Source organism: Aotus nancymaae, unplaced genomic scaffold (genome assembly GCF_030222135.1).
Source record: "Aotus nancymaae isolate 86718 unplaced genomic scaffold, 86718_ANA_hifiasm-v0.15.2.pri h1tg000016l, whole genome shotgun sequence".
Classification (NCBI taxonomy): domain Eukaryota; kingdom Metazoa; phylum Chordata; class Mammalia; order Primates; family Aotidae; genus Aotus; species Aotus nancymaae.
The window spans coordinates 66,137,329-66,151,777 of record NW_026988428.1 but is presented as its reverse complement, the minus strand read 5'-3'; the positions used below and the strand labels follow the sequence as shown (position 1 = coordinate 66,151,777).

Here is a 14,449-nt window from a genome sequence, read left to right as displayed (position 1 = left end):
AGCCAGGTGTGGTGGCATACGCCTGTAGTCCCAGCTTGTAAGGCTGAAGTGAGAGAATCACCTGAGCCCAGCGAAGTTGAGGCTACAGTGAGCAGTGATCATGCCACTGCACAGCCTGGGCAACAGAGTGAGACCCCCATCTCCAAAGAAAAAAAGAAGGAAAATAAATAAATATCCAGGGATGTTGACAGCTGTTGGATTCCCCTGTATCCCCTTGAATGAAACCATCCTGTACTTCTCTAACTCCTTAGGCCCAGCAGCTTCCACACAAGAAAAGAATCCCCGGGAGTCTACAGAAAACATGGTCACAGGACAGACTGTCTGTAAAAACAAACCCAGTGTGTCAGAGCCTGAGGAATCGAGGAGAAATGACGAACTGGTGAAGCAGGAGATGCTGGTGCAGTATCTGCAGGATGCCTACAGCTTCTCCCGGAAGATTACGGAGGCCATTGGCATCATTAGCAAGATGATGTATGAAAACACAACTACAGGTATGCCAGAGTCCTCTTCTGTAAGAACAGGCTTGGGGTTCTTTTGTATTTTTTTAATTTTTTAAATTTGTATTAATAATAGAGTTGGAGTCTTCCTATGTTGGCCAAGCTGGTCTCAAACTCCTGGGCTCAGGTGATCCTTCTGCATCAGCCTCCCAAAGTGCTGGTATTACAGGTGTGAGCCACTGTACCCGGCCGTGGAGCTTGGAGTTCCTGCCCATATTTTATTGATATATCTTATCCACTCCTTTAAAAGGCAGGGGTTCTCAGTTGGGCGCAATGACTCATGCCTGTAATCCCAATACATTGGGAGGCCAAAGCAGGAGGACAGATTGAGGCCCAGAGTTCGAGACCAGCCTGGGCAACATAGCAAGACCCCATCTCTACAAAGAAACAGAAATTAGCTTGGCGTGATGACACACACCTGTAGTTCCACCTACTTGGAAGGCTGGGGCAGGAGGATTGCTTGAGCCTAGGAGTTTGAGGCTGCAGTGAGCTATGGTCATGCCACTGCAGTCCAGCCAGAGCAACAGAATAAGACCCCGTGTCTTTAAAAAAATAAAAGGCAGTGTTTTTTATTTCTATTTGCTTCCTCTAGCCACTTACAGCTTATACGTTTTAATGCCTGTGGTATTTCATGACAAGGCATTACAGAAGGAGTCAACATTCTCAGGGAAAGTGAGGAAGGCCTCCACTTACATCTTGCTACATTCAGAAAGGTTCTGTCTTTAGGTATTGGGGAAGTTGTGCCAAGTAGATGGGTGACATTTGTACATGTTCTCTCAGTGGTGCAGGAGGTGATTGAATTCTTTGTGATGGTCTTCCAATTTGGGGTACCCCAGGCCCTGTTTGGGGTGCGCCGCATGCTGCCTCTCATCTGGTCTAAGGAGCCTGGTGTCCGGGAAGCTGTGCTTAATGCCTACCGCCAACTCTACCTCAACCCCAAAGGGGACTCTGCCAGGTCTGTGGGGTGCTTTTGCCTTTGCTGACTTTTCCAAGGTCAGCTTCTCACAGGACTTCCCTTGTTTCCTAAAGGAAGAGGTGCATTTCTCCAGAGGAGTTCAGATCCATAGGCAGTCCATCATAATGGGGCTTGGGGTGGGGCTGGTTTCCCAGGGAAAGCAGTTATTTGACACTGTGGTGGGATAGCCCTAATCACTGTTTGCCAAGTTCAGCTTCCCAGTCTTATCATTACCCCTGATCTCTGCTGTTCCCACAGAGCCAAAGCCCAGGCTTTGATTCAGAATCTCTCTCTGCTGCTCGTGGATGCCTCGGTTGGGACCATTCAGTGCCTTGAGGAAATTGTAAGGCTTCCTGCTTTCTTCTTTTCTTCATTCAACAAGTATTATTGCGTTATTACTATGCATTTCGCAATTTACTTAGTCCCAGAAAGAAGTATAAGACTCTTTGTTTTCATGTTTCCAACTTTAAAGGAACCTGCCAGTTGGTAGTCAAAAACCACAGAACATTGTTAGAGCAATGCAGCAGGTAGATAATAAAGTGCCAGAATAAGTTTTACAGGTAATGGTTGTCATAGCAATAATATAACAACATCACTCATACGGTATTGAATATATGACAGGCACTTGCACTCACATTACTCATGGTAACTTGTTTAATCCTCACAGCAGCCCTGTGAGGTAGTATTATCTGCGTTTTACAATGAGAAATCTGAGGCACAGAGAGGTTAAAGAATGTAGCTGGTTACAGCTAATTAGTGGCAAAGTTTGAGATTCAAACTCGGGCAATAAGAGCTCTAGAAAATATACTCTTGGCTGGGCACAATGGCTCATGCCTATAATCTCAGCACTTTGGGAGGCTGAGGCAGGCAGATCATCTGAGGTCAGGAGTTCGAGACCACCCTGACCAATATGGTGAAACCCTGTCTCTGCTAAGAATTAGCCGGGCATGGTGGCGGGTGCCTATAGTCCCAGCTACTCAGGAGGCTGAGATAGGAGAATTGCTTAAACCCGGGAGGTGGAGGTTGCAGTCAGCCGAGATTGTGCTACTGCACTCCAGCCTGGGCGATAGAGTGAGACTCTATCTCAAAAAATTAAAAAATTAGGCCAGGTGCGGTGGCTCACTCCTGTGATCCCAGCACTTTGGGAGGCCGAAGCAGGCGGATCACGAAGTCAAGAGATCGAGACCATCCTGGCCAACATAGTGAAACCCCATCTCTACTGAAATATAAAAAGTAGCTGGGCGTGGTGGCGCGCGTCTGTAGTCCCAGCTACACGGGAAGCTGAGGCAAGAGAATTGCTTGAACCCGGGAGGCGGAGGTTGCAGTGGGCCAAGATCACACCACTGCAGTACTGCCTGGCAACAAAGCAAGACTGTCTCAAAAAAATCATCTGGAAAACATAATAAAGTTGGGAATGTAGGCTGGAACTAAACTGTGGAGGTCTCTGAATGACTTCAGGAGTCTAGGACTGTAACTGTTAGCCAGGCACCCGGCATTTGAATGAGACAATTCTGCTTTGTAGCGTTTGCATTGTGGGCACAAAGAGTGGAGGTGGCACTGACCTCCAGCTCCCGCTGGGAAGAGCATTCCTGCCAGCCACATTTTTCTCCTCACTGGAGAAAAGAAAACAGCTTGGTGGTGGCGATCGCCCCATGATGTCATATGCCAGTTACCTGCAGAAGCCCTACAAGAGGCAGGGGAGACCTGCAAATTGGGGTGCAGCAGAAGTGACCTGGGGGAAGCAGAGGCGGGGGAGACCGACCTATGGAACAGGAAGGCCAGTGGAGGCTGCTGTAGTGGGCAGTAATGAGGGGCTGGACTTGGGGACTGGAGAAATTGCTACAGAATGGGCTTAATGGAAGACAGATTTTTAAAGGAAAAATAGATAAGACCAAGTGACTAATTTGTATAAAAAAAAATTGAGTGACTGAAATTTTAAGCACGTGTAACTGAGAGAGTGTTCATACCATTGGCAAAATGAAAAGGCAAGGATGGGTGATGGCTTCCATGTTAGACATGTCAAGTTTGTGGTAACGGCAAGAAAATCTGTTAGAAATCTCCATACTTAGAACTATGGACTCACGTGGAACTCAAAAGGCCAGTTTTGGTATGTCACTTGAATAAATATAGTTTTGAAGGCATGAGAGTAGAAAAGTAGAGAATGGAAAGAGAAGGGCCTCTCAAACCCCTGCTTTACATTTTGAGCCTCCTCTTTCTTTTTCCATTCCTAAGTATTACTTTTGTCCACTTCAGGTTCTCAATATAATCTTCAGAGAAGTGGACCAAAGATAAAGGGATTGTTATTTTTTGGCTGAAGCCCTTTTTCTTTTCTCCTTAGCTCTGTGAGTTTGTGCAGAAGGATGAGGTGAAACCAGCAGTGACCCAGCTGCTGTGGGAACGAGCCACCGAGAAGGTCACCTGCTCTCCTCTAGAACGCTGTTCCTCTGTCATGCTTCTTGGCATGATGGCACGGTGAGGCTCCCACCCCAGCAGGCAGTGGGGTGGGAGAGCAAAGGAAGGTTCTGAGAAGGCTCCTTTTCCTTCAGTCATCACAGTGAGGCCCAGCTGAGCTCTGCTGTGAGTTAGCCACCTAAATGAAAAACAAAATAGAGTACCAGCCCTCCTGCCTAGCAGAAGTATTGGGATTCAGTAAAGCAACAGGACCCAAGGGGCTGGCCCTGTGTCAGAGCCTCCCGGTAGTGTTCCAAGGCTCTAGACACTGTGTGGGGTGCTAGTACCTATCCCTATTGGCCCTTCCCCCCATAACTGCCTTTAACTCTGTGGCTTCCTTCCCCTAGAGGAAAGCCAGAAATTGTGGGAAGCAATTTAGACACACTGGTGAGCATAGGGCTGGATGAAAAGTTTCCACAGGACTACAGGCTGGCCCAGCAGGTATGCCATGCCATTGCCAACATCTCTGACAGGAGAAAGGTATGTGGGGATGGTTCCAAACTAAGGAGAGTGGAGGTCCTCGTGTCCACCCTATACAAGCACCCACATTGTCTTGTTCTCCACAGCCTTCTCTGGGCAAACGTCACCCCCCCTTCCGGCTGCCTCAGGAACACAGGTTGTTTGAGCAACTGCAGGAGACGGTCACAAAAGGTGAGCTCCCAGGAAAGGCCTTGGGCAGAGTTGGGCCCTTGGTTGCAGTGAATAACTTCTCCCTTCTCCCCTACAGGCTTTGTCCACCCAGACCCACTCTGGATCCCATTCAAAGAGGTGGCAGTGACCCTCATTTACCAACTGGCAGAGGGCCCCGAAGTGATCTGTGCCCAGATATTGCAGAGCTGTGCAAAACAGGCCCTGGAGAAGCTAGAACAGAAAAGAACCAGTCAGGAGGACCCGAGTAAGTGGGCAGGGCTGACCTACTGCAGCAGCCAGCTTCTGTTTTCCTACAGGGCCGGGAGCTGCTGCCACCACCACTTCCTACAACAGCCCTTGTTTGTCCAAGTCGAAGTTGGGCCAGTTCCCACCCTCATCTCTTACTACTTCACTGGTTTGAATAGCATGTGAGCAAGGGGAAGATCAGTAAAAACCAGATTCAGGCTTGATGGGACTTAAGGATGTCTCTTTGCCCTGCCTTCCCTCTCCCTCTCCTCCAGAGGAGTCCCCCGCAATGCTCCCCACTTTCATGTTGATGAACCTGTTGTCCCTGGCTGGGGATGTGGCTCTGCAGCAGCTGGTCCACTTGGAGCAGGCAGTGAGTGGAGAGCTTTGTCGGCGCCGAGTTCTCCGGGAAGAACAGGAGCACAAGACCAAAGATCCCAAGGAGAAGGTGTGTGACTGTCCTAAGCACGTCCCAGATTTATTTCATTACCTCAGCTCGGAACTGAGCTGATCCCCTTCTGGCAATCTGCTCCTCTGCTATTACATGAAGCGAAGAGTTTCTGCCTCTCTATAGCTACTACCCTAGGAAAGATTCGTGTGAACATGATGAAACTATCAGTGATCACCCAGGAAGGAAAGATTTAGGTAAACGCAGAGTGTGGAGTTAGAGACCTCAGCATAAAACAGAGGCTTTTTGTCTGAGGCAGGGTTTGTTAGAACATGCACACACCCGCCCGCCTTTTCCACCAGCCTTCATTACTGGCCTGGCCCCACTGGGGCCTTGTGTTCTCTCCGCTAGAGGCAGTGATGTCTTGCAGACAAATAAGATATAGAGCCTTGCAGCACTGGAGAAAAGTCTGACCTTCTCTGTGACTTTGAAGCATTGTCTGACATGATCCATCTGTTTACCCTGTATAGGAAGTTGTTATGTCTTCCATGAGGAAGGTGTAGAAACACGCTTTGGCAACTTAAAAACAAAAACAGGGACCTCATTGTTTCCCTGTTTAATTCAGGAATCCTTTCTCTTGACAGACATTTGGTAATTCCCTAAATGCTTTTGTAGAATTTGCCTTTCTTCACATTGTTCGTGCAAAATAAAGTATGGGCTGGAATCAGAAATGTTGTCTCTACTTATCCGTGGTCCCCGGCATCATTCCTTTTAGAATACAAGCTCTGAGACCACCATGGAGGAGGAGCTGGGGCTGGTTGGGGCAACAGCAGATGACACGGAGGCAGAACTGATCCGCGGCATCTGTGAGATGGAACTGTTGGATGGTAAGAAAAATTGCTGCACTCAGCAGTTTCTCCCCAACTGAGATAACCTGTCCCAAACCTGCAGTTATTCTTCCAACAGGCAAACAGACCCTGGCTGCCTTTGTTCCACTCTTGCTTAAAGTCTGCAACAACCCAGGCCTCTACAGCAACCCCGACCTCTCTGCAGCTGCTTCACTTGCCCTTGGCAAGTTCTGCATGACCAGGTAGGCCCTGGGGCTGCTATCACCTTCTCGAGGAAGATGGGGATGAAGTGGCTTCCCTGATGGTCCTCTTCTTGCCCCTAGTGCCTCTTTCTGCGACTCCCAGCTTCGTCTTCTGTTCACCATGCTAGAAAAGTCTCCACTTCCCATTGTCCGGTCTAACCTCATGGTTGCCACTGGGGATCTGGCCATCCGCTTTCCCAATCTGGTGGACCCCTGGACTCCTCATCTATATGCTCGGTAAGAGACCCCTCACAACATGGTAGCCATTCCCCAGAGCTCCAGAGTCTGTTCAGAGCCAGTGTGATAATCACCAGGACTCTTCCCCTAGGCTTTGGCATCACCTGGAACATTTGCTTGATACTTAACCTATACAGGCCCCTGGCTAAGAGTCACCCCAGTGGGACTGACATTTCTGGTTAGAAGCTTCACCTCTTTCCCTCACTCCAGCTTTCAACTCTAGACAGCTTTCTGACTGCTTCCAGAGTGGCGTAGCATGGGGTAATTGATTCCTGCTGAGGGCCTTTTCTACCAGTGTTAGGGTGTAGTCCAGAGGTCTTGGTCCCCACAGCCTGCAATTCCATTCCTAGCCTCCGGGACCCTGCTCAGCAAGTGCGGAAAACAGCAGGGCTGGTGATGACCCACCTGATCCTCAAGGACATGGTGAAGGTGAAGGGGCAGGTGAGCGAGATGGCGGTGCTGCTTATCGACCCCGGGCCTCAGATTGCTGCCCTGGCCAAGAACTTCTTCAACGAGCTCTCCCACAAGGTGAGAGGCAGAGAGGCACTGAGGGCTTGCTGCAGAGGGAATATGTAGGTCACCTCGTCTCTTTAATTAACATGGCTCTGTCTGTCTTACAGGGCAACGCAATCTATAATCTCCTTCCAGATATCATCAGCCGCCTGTCAGACCCTGAGCTGGGGGTGGAGGAAGAGCCTTTCCACACCATCATGAAGTATTGTTCCCCGGGCGCTTGGGGCACATTTTCCACATAGCAGGGGCTTAGGAAGCAGACACACCTGTATTTGAATTCCGCCTTGGCTACTTTTTAGCTGTACAGCCTTCTGCAATAACTTAGCCTCTCTGTGCCTATTTCCACTTCTTTTGAGGCTGATGATACTTAACTCTTAGTTCTTGAAAATATTAAATAAGATAAAGTTCCTAACATGGTAGCAGGCATACAATAGCACTCACTACATAGCAGCTGCTCCTGTTAATTTCCATTCACAGTGAAAATTCCTGAGGTGGGGGGTCCTTCTCTGCTGAATGGGACAGGGCAAGGGGAGTGGTGAGGCAGGCAGGGGCCATGGCAGAGAACATCAGAGAAGACAGACTGGTGCTGAGGAGGGTCCGGAGTTGGTCTTAGTGGATGGGAGAGCTGGCCCTGGGCCAGTCACACATCCTCATCTCCCCTTCCTGCAGGCAGCTCCTCTCCTACATCACCAAGGACAAGCAGACAGAGAGCCTGGTGGAAAAGCTGTGTCAGCGATTCCGCACAGCCCGGTATGCTACCCTCCCTGAGACTCCTTTGTGCTAAGGGGGGCCCTGCAGGGGATTGAGGCCTGTCCCCCACCCCGTCGGTCTATCCCCCGCTCTCCCTGTGGTATCCCTGGGACTGGGGAGGCTGATGGGGCAGGTTGAGCCTTTGCTAGCTGCATCTCACAGTTCCTCACAAAGCCCTTCCTATCTGCAGAACTGAGCGGCAGCAGCGGGACCTGGCCTACTGTGTGTCACAGCTGCCCCTCACAGAGCGAGGCCTCCGCAAGATGCTTGACAATTTTGACTGCTTTGGAGACAAGCTGTCAGATGAGTCCATCTTCAGTGCTTTTTTGTCAGTTGTGGGCAAGCTGCGACGTGGGGCCAAGCCTGACGGCAAGGTGAGCAGCCCGGGACACTTCAGCGCCTGTCGGGTTCCCACGTCTGCTGACCCTAGGCAGCATCCTAGTTCTTGCAGTCGCATTCCCATCCTACTTATCCCCAGCTTGGTTGCAACCAAATTGCCAGAGTGACCCAAGACCAGAACTTTCTGTCTCTGATTATTATTTTTATTTATTTATTTATTTATTTTTTGAGACAGAGTCTTGGTCTGTCACCAGGCGCCAAGCTGGAGTGCAGTGGTGTGATCTCGGCTCACTGCAACCTCCGCCTCCCGGGTTCAAGTAATTCTCCTGCCTCAGCCTCCCGAGTAGCTGGGATTACAGGCACGCGCCACCATGCCCAGCTAATTTTTATATTTTAGTAGAGATGGGGTTTCACTATTTTGGCCAGGATGGTCTCGATCTCTTGATCTTGTGATCCGCCCACCTCGGCCTTCTGAAGTGCTGGGATTACAGGCGTGAGGCCACGCCGGCCCAATTCTTTTTTTTTTTTTTTTAATTCCAAAAACACAACCAAAGCAGCATCTCATCCAATTCTTCTTTGTTTTTAATAGATTTTCTTTCTTTTTCAGAGCAGTTTTAGGTTCAAAGCAAAATTGAGCAGAAAGTACAGGGGGTTCCCATCTACCCCTTGATCCTACACCTCACGGCCTTCCCCACCTGCAATATCCTGCACCAGGATGGTCCACGTGTTACAGTTGAACCTACATGGACACATCATCTCCCAAAGTCATGGTCTACATTGGGGTTCACCATATGTAATGACATGCATCCACCATCGCAGTATCATACAGAAGAGTTTCACTGCCCTAAAAATCCCGTGCTCCATCTGTGTCTCTCTCTCTCCCCACAACCCCTGGAAACCACTGATTTTTTTACTGCTACTATCGCTTTGTCTTTTCCAGACTGTATCATTGGAATGAGACAGTATGGAGCCTTGTCAGCCTGGCTTCCTTTACTTAGCAATGTGCATTCAAGGCCCTCCATGTCTTTCATGGCCTTGTTTCTTTTTAATCATAGAAGTAACTGTGGCCGGGAGCAGTGACTCACTCCTGTAATCCCAGCACTTTGGGAGGCCGAGGCAGGTGAATCATGGGGTCAGGAGTTCAAATCCAGTCTGGCCAACATGGTGAAACCCCGTCTCTACTAAAAATACAAAAAATTAGCTGGGCATAGTGGCGGGTGCCTGTAATCCCTGCTACTCAGGAGGCTGAGGCAGGAGAATCACTTGAACCCAGGAGGCAGAGGTTGTACTCAGTCGAGATCGTGCCACTGCACTCCAACCTGGGCAACAGAGTGAGACTGTCTCAAAAAAAAAAAAAAAAGTAGTAACTGTTTTCAGGCCTGCTCTGAATCTCCTCTTCTCCCTCCAGGCTATAATAGATGAATTTGAGCAGAAGCTTCGGGCCTGTCATACCAGAGGTTTGGATGGAATTGAGGAGCTTGAGATTAGCCAAGCAGGTAGCCAGAGAGCCCCGTCAGCCAAAAAATCATCCACTGGTACGTCAGGCAGCCTGTGCCCTCCCCTCCTGCAGGATTTGTTTCTAAATTTCTTTTTAAAATTGTGTCTTTCTACCTCTTCTAGTTTCTAGGCACCAGCCTCCGCCTTCTGCAGCCTCAGACAGTGACTTTGTCACACCAGAGCCCCGCCGTACTACCCGTCGCCATCCAAACACCAAGCAGCGAGCTTCCAAAAAGAAACCCAAAATTGTCTTCTCAAGTGATGAGTCTAGTGAGGAAGGTATGATGCTCCCGCATGTCCCCCGCCCCGAAGGCACACAGCTAGGGTGTGGAGAGCTGGTTTCCATAGGACCTGCTGTGGGGGCCGCATGTAGATGCTCTGCCCCATGCCCCATAAGAGCCTCCCCTATACAGCTGGGATTTTATTTCTGAAGTGTGGCGTACAATTGTTCTCTGAAATCTATTTTTCACCATCTTTGTGACTCAGCTTTTTCTTATTCCCCTAATTCTTTGCATAGATCTTTCAGCAGAGATGACAGAAGAGGAGACACCCAAGAAAACAACCCCCATTCTCAGAGCATCGGCTCGCAGGCTCAGATCCTAGGAGTGGCCTTGCCCATTCCTGACCTCCCTGTGCAGGGTATCTTGTACGGTGACCTGGAATTCTAATTCTGTGCCCCTTGTAAAATACTTGTCTGTCTTCTTTTTAAAAAAAAAATACACAGTCGTTAAAATGCAAGGCCTTTCTCTTAAATTAGCCTAACTGAACTGTGTTGAGGTGCTTTCACTTTGGAATATATGTTTGCCAATCTCCTTGTTTTCTAATGAATAAATGTTTTTATATACTTTTAGACATTTTTTTCTAAGCTTGTCTTTATTTCATATTTCTCATTAGCCCAGATTCATGCAGCAGAGAGGGTTAGCAGTCCAGAGAGAGATGAGTGAGCCCGGAATCCTAGGGCCTGTCCCGGGATCGCAGATGAGCTTCCTTCCCGTCACTGCCACCTTTCCCCTCTCAACCTCCCGGCCTCTCTGGGGAGAATTATGCAGTGCTGAGGCTGAGGCTCCAGATCAGTGCTTCTCAACCGGGGGTGATTGTGCCTGCCAGAGAACATTAGACAACACCTGGGGACCTCTTTGTTGTCACAGCCTGGGGGGAAGAATGCTACCAGCATCTATTTAGCCGCGATGTTGCTAAACACCCTACAGTGCACAGGACGGCCCCTCAACGAAGAATTACGTAGCCCAAAATGTCAATAGTGCCACAGTTGAGAAAACCTGCTCTAGACCAAGGGTTGCTTTCCTCCATGTACCCCACCCCACCCCTACTCGTGTTCCCTAATCCCATCTCCGAAGGTTGGCAGCAGACCGGGCCAGGCTGATGGAAGGTCAGGTCGTGATCCCCTCCAGCTCTGCAGGAGACATGGTCTGTTTCCTGGCACTCCTAACTCTTCCCAGGTCTGCAAGGGGTGGGCTGCCCCCTGAAGCCTGCCCACCCTTTTCCAGCTCCCCAAGTCTCCTCTGCTGAGTCACCTAGAATGGGAGGCTGTGAGCGGGCTGTCGTGACCACACTGGTGCCTCTGCTGTCATGACAACAGCATGCTACGTCAGTAGTGCTCCTTGGGCACTGAGCTCCCTCTTTTGCAGGGAGGAGAGGACAGTAATGAAAAATGACAAGCATGAGGCAAAGGGGAAGATGGCGCCTCGGAATCACGCTTGGGTGGCGCAGGAGCATGGAGATGCTCTTAAGGCTCTTGATGGGAAAGGGTTAATGGTCCTGGTTGCAGGAATAGCTGAGTCAGAGGTTCAGAGGTGGGGCTTCCTCCACTCCTCCGTCCCACTCCTTCCACCATTAGGGACCCTCTTGCTACTCTGCTCTGGGTGATCATCGTGAAAAACCAACACCAACCATGCCAGTGGCAGCCAGATGAGGACAGCCTGGCTCTGGGTCCTAAGGAGGGAAGGCAATCCCAGAAAGGCAGGGACAGCGACTGGAGTCTTGTGCGTGCCTTTTAAGCAAAGATTATCACCAGGCCGGCTAAACTTAGCAACCAGCTTTTAGCTAGAAGGGCAGGGGGCTGGTGTCAGGTTACGCTGGGCCAGCAAAAAGGCCCGGGATACCCCCTCCCAGGCACCTGCTGATGGGCCAAGGCCACCCCACCCCACCCCCTTCAAATCCTTCCAAGTGTTCCACACCCTTTCATCCAACACTCACAAACCTGGCCCTCTACCCTCCTAGGAGGGGAATGGATCCCCTGTGTGAAGGGGCAAGGGGCCTCTTCCCACCGTGTGCCCAAGACCTCTTTTCCCACTTTTTCCGTCTTCTTGACTCACCCTGCCCTCAATATCACCCTCGCCTCCCGCCGGCGCAGGCAATGAAGGGGCGTCCCTGGCTCCCGGCTTGCCTGCACGTTCCAGGGCGGGGAGGGACTTCCGCCCTCACTTCCCGCTCTTCGCCCCGGGCTGGATGGAGTGAAAGGGACGCTGTCTCTCACCCTGGGCAGCACAGCCCACAGGTTTCCAGGAGTGACTTTGTGGGAGGCCTGTGGGCCCCCACCAGCCATCCTGTCCTCCCCCTCTGCCACAGCCCGGGGAGAACCGCCGGTGCACACAGGGCCTGGATTGTCTGCCGTAATTATCAGGTCCAGGCTACAGGGCTGCAGGACACCGTGACCTTCGTGCAGAAACCTCCCCCTCAAGCCGCCTCCCAAGCCTCCTTCCTTTCCAGGTCCCCACCGCCCAGTGCCCAGCCCAGGCCTCGGTCCCAGAGAGGCCAGGAGCCAGGAGATGGGGAGGGGGGAGTGGGGGCTGGGAAGGGCCCGCCGTGGCCCCAGGACCCCTCCTAGGCCTTTGCCTCAGCTTTCCGGTGTCACTACCGCAGAGCCTCGAGGAGAAGTTCCTCAACTTTCCCGCCTCTCAGCCTTTGAAAGAAAGGGGAGGGGGCCGGCCGCGTGCAGCCGCGAGCTGTGCCGGGCTTTGGCTCCAATTCCCCATCTCAGTCGCTCCCAAAGTCCTCGTTTCATCCGTGCGTGAAAGGTTAACGTCCCTGGCTCCCCAGGGCCCCCGTCCTCGACTCCCTAATCTCTTGCCTGCTCACAGTCCAGTCCTGGGAACCAGCACCGATCACCTCCCATCGGGCCAATCTCAGTCCCTTCCCCCTCTCTGCCGGGGCCCACACGCTTGGTGAGTGCCCAGTTGAACTAGGCAGCTCCGGGAGGGGTGCCGGGGGGTTGAAAAAAGCGGGCCCGACTACTCGCGGTTTTACGGGCGCACGTAGCTCAGGCCTCGAGCCCTCGGGCTGGGACTGGCTGAGCCGGGCGGAAGGCGGGGTTTGAGTCACTGCCTGCTGCCACGCCCCCCGTTCCTATAAATTCAGCCCGCATCGCCCCGCTGCGCTCTCTGCTCCTCCGGTTCCACAGATAGCCGTCGCTTGCCTTTCATCGCCAGGTGAAGACCGGCGGAGAGGACCCCGGGAGGGCCGGGACGGCCTGAAGGCGGCAGGGGCGGGCGCGGGCGCGGGCCGTGTGTGTTTGCGCCGCTGCGGGGTGGACTCGGGCCCGGGCGGCCTCCGCATTGCAGAGGCGTGCGGAGGACGTGTTGCGGCGCGGGTTGGGCATGGAGGCTTGAATGGCTGCGGGGGGAGGTGTGGGCGTCGGCCGGTGCCGCTTGGCCCTCACTGTCCTCTCCTTCCGCGCAGCCACATCCCTGAGACACCATGGGGAAGGTGAAGGTCGGAGTCAACGGGTGAGTTCGCAGGTGGCTTGGGGGCCCTGGGCTGCAGCCGCCCCCGAACTGCGTCCACGAGTCTCGCGGGCTCCGGGTCTTTGCAGTCGTGTGGGGGTGGGGTGGCTGTCCCCCCCGCAAGGAGAGCTCAAGGTCAGCGCTAGGACCTGGCGGAGCCCCGGACCCAAGCTGTGGCGCCCTGTGCAGCTCCGCCCCTGCGGCGCCATCTGCCCGGAGGCTTCCTCCTTTCGTCCCCAGGAACCGGAGGTCCCCACTCCCGCCCGGGATTCCTTCCGATCCGGACCCCTAGTTGGGGCCGCTTTCTTTCCTTTCGCGCTCTGCGGGGTCACGTGTCGCAGAGGAGCCCCTCCCCCACGGCCTCTGGCCCCGCAGGCCCAGGGATGCTAAGTGCGCAGCGGGTGCATCCCTGTCTGGAGGCTGCGCCCTGCGGTAGAGCGGGCGCCATGTTGCAACCGGGAAGGAAATGAATGGGCCACCGTTAGGAAATTCTGCTGGTGACTAACCCAACGCTTCTGCCTCGGTGGGTGGAGTCGCCTGTGCCGAGGAAGTCAGGTGGAGCAAGGCTTGCCGGCCACTGACCCGCAAGCCCGATGTCCCCTCTGGGTGATGCTTTTCCTAGATCATTCTCTGGTAAATCAAAGAAGTGTGTTTATAGAGGTCCTCATGTGTCGCCTCCTCCCAGAGGTGTGGCTGTGACTTGGTGCCTAGCTGGGGGAGCTGAGTCATGCATGGGGGTGGAAAAGGACATTTCCACCTCAAAATGGTCCCTCTGGCGGGGACCCCATCCTGCGGCGCCTGCTCTTCCCCTGCTAGCCTACCATTGACCCGACCCCAAAGGCCAGACTGTAAATGTCACCGAGAGGATTGGGTGTCCCAGAGCCTTGGGAAACCTGCCCTTTTCCCCATTCCGTCTTCCAGAAACCGGATCTCCCACTGCACCCTGGTCTGAGGTTAAATATAGCTGCTGACCTTTCTGTAGCTGGGGGCCTGGGCTTGGATTCTCTCCCATCCTCTTCCTCCCACGCACATACACATACCTGTTGCTCCCACGCCTGATTTCTGGAAAAGAGCTAGGAAGGACAAGAAACATGGCAAATCAGAGCCCTGGGACTA

At 52.5% G+C, this 14,449-nt stretch overlaps 1 protein-coding gene across 1 annotated transcript in view; it reads left to right on the top strand.

Annotated features, from left to right (window-relative positions):
• The window catches only part of NCAPD2 (non-SMC condensin I complex subunit D2), a 35,181-nt gene extending 24,736 nt beyond the window's left edge, over window positions 1-10,445 (top strand). The window contains exons 15-32 of the mRNA XM_012472831.3: window positions 252-491; window positions 1,278-1,452; window positions 1,711-1,795; window positions 3,791-3,924; window positions 4,251-4,383; window positions 4,470-4,554; window positions 4,631-4,798; window positions 5,055-5,227; window positions 5,943-6,054; window positions 6,134-6,257; window positions 6,339-6,494; window positions 6,845-7,022; window positions 7,115-7,209; window positions 7,677-7,757; window positions 7,948-8,131; window positions 9,505-9,631; window positions 9,717-9,872; window positions 10,111-10,445. Of these exons, the coding sequence (XP_012328254.2) occupies window positions 252-491; window positions 1,278-1,452; window positions 1,711-1,795; window positions 3,791-3,924; window positions 4,251-4,383; window positions 4,470-4,554; window positions 4,631-4,798; window positions 5,055-5,227; window positions 5,943-6,054; window positions 6,134-6,257; window positions 6,339-6,494; window positions 6,845-7,022; window positions 7,115-7,209; window positions 7,677-7,757; window positions 7,948-8,131; window positions 9,505-9,631; window positions 9,717-9,872; window positions 10,111-10,196 (2,492 nt within the window). The 3' untranslated portion in view covers window positions 10,197-10,445. The remainder of the gene's footprint in view (window positions 1-251; window positions 492-1,277; window positions 1,453-1,710; window positions 1,796-3,790; window positions 3,925-4,250; window positions 4,384-4,469; window positions 4,555-4,630; window positions 4,799-5,054; window positions 5,228-5,942; window positions 6,055-6,133; window positions 6,258-6,338; window positions 6,495-6,844; window positions 7,023-7,114; window positions 7,210-7,676; window positions 7,758-7,947; window positions 8,132-9,504; window positions 9,632-9,716; window positions 9,873-10,110) is intronic.
• The last annotated feature ends 4,004 nt before the right edge of the window (window positions 10,446-14,449 follow it).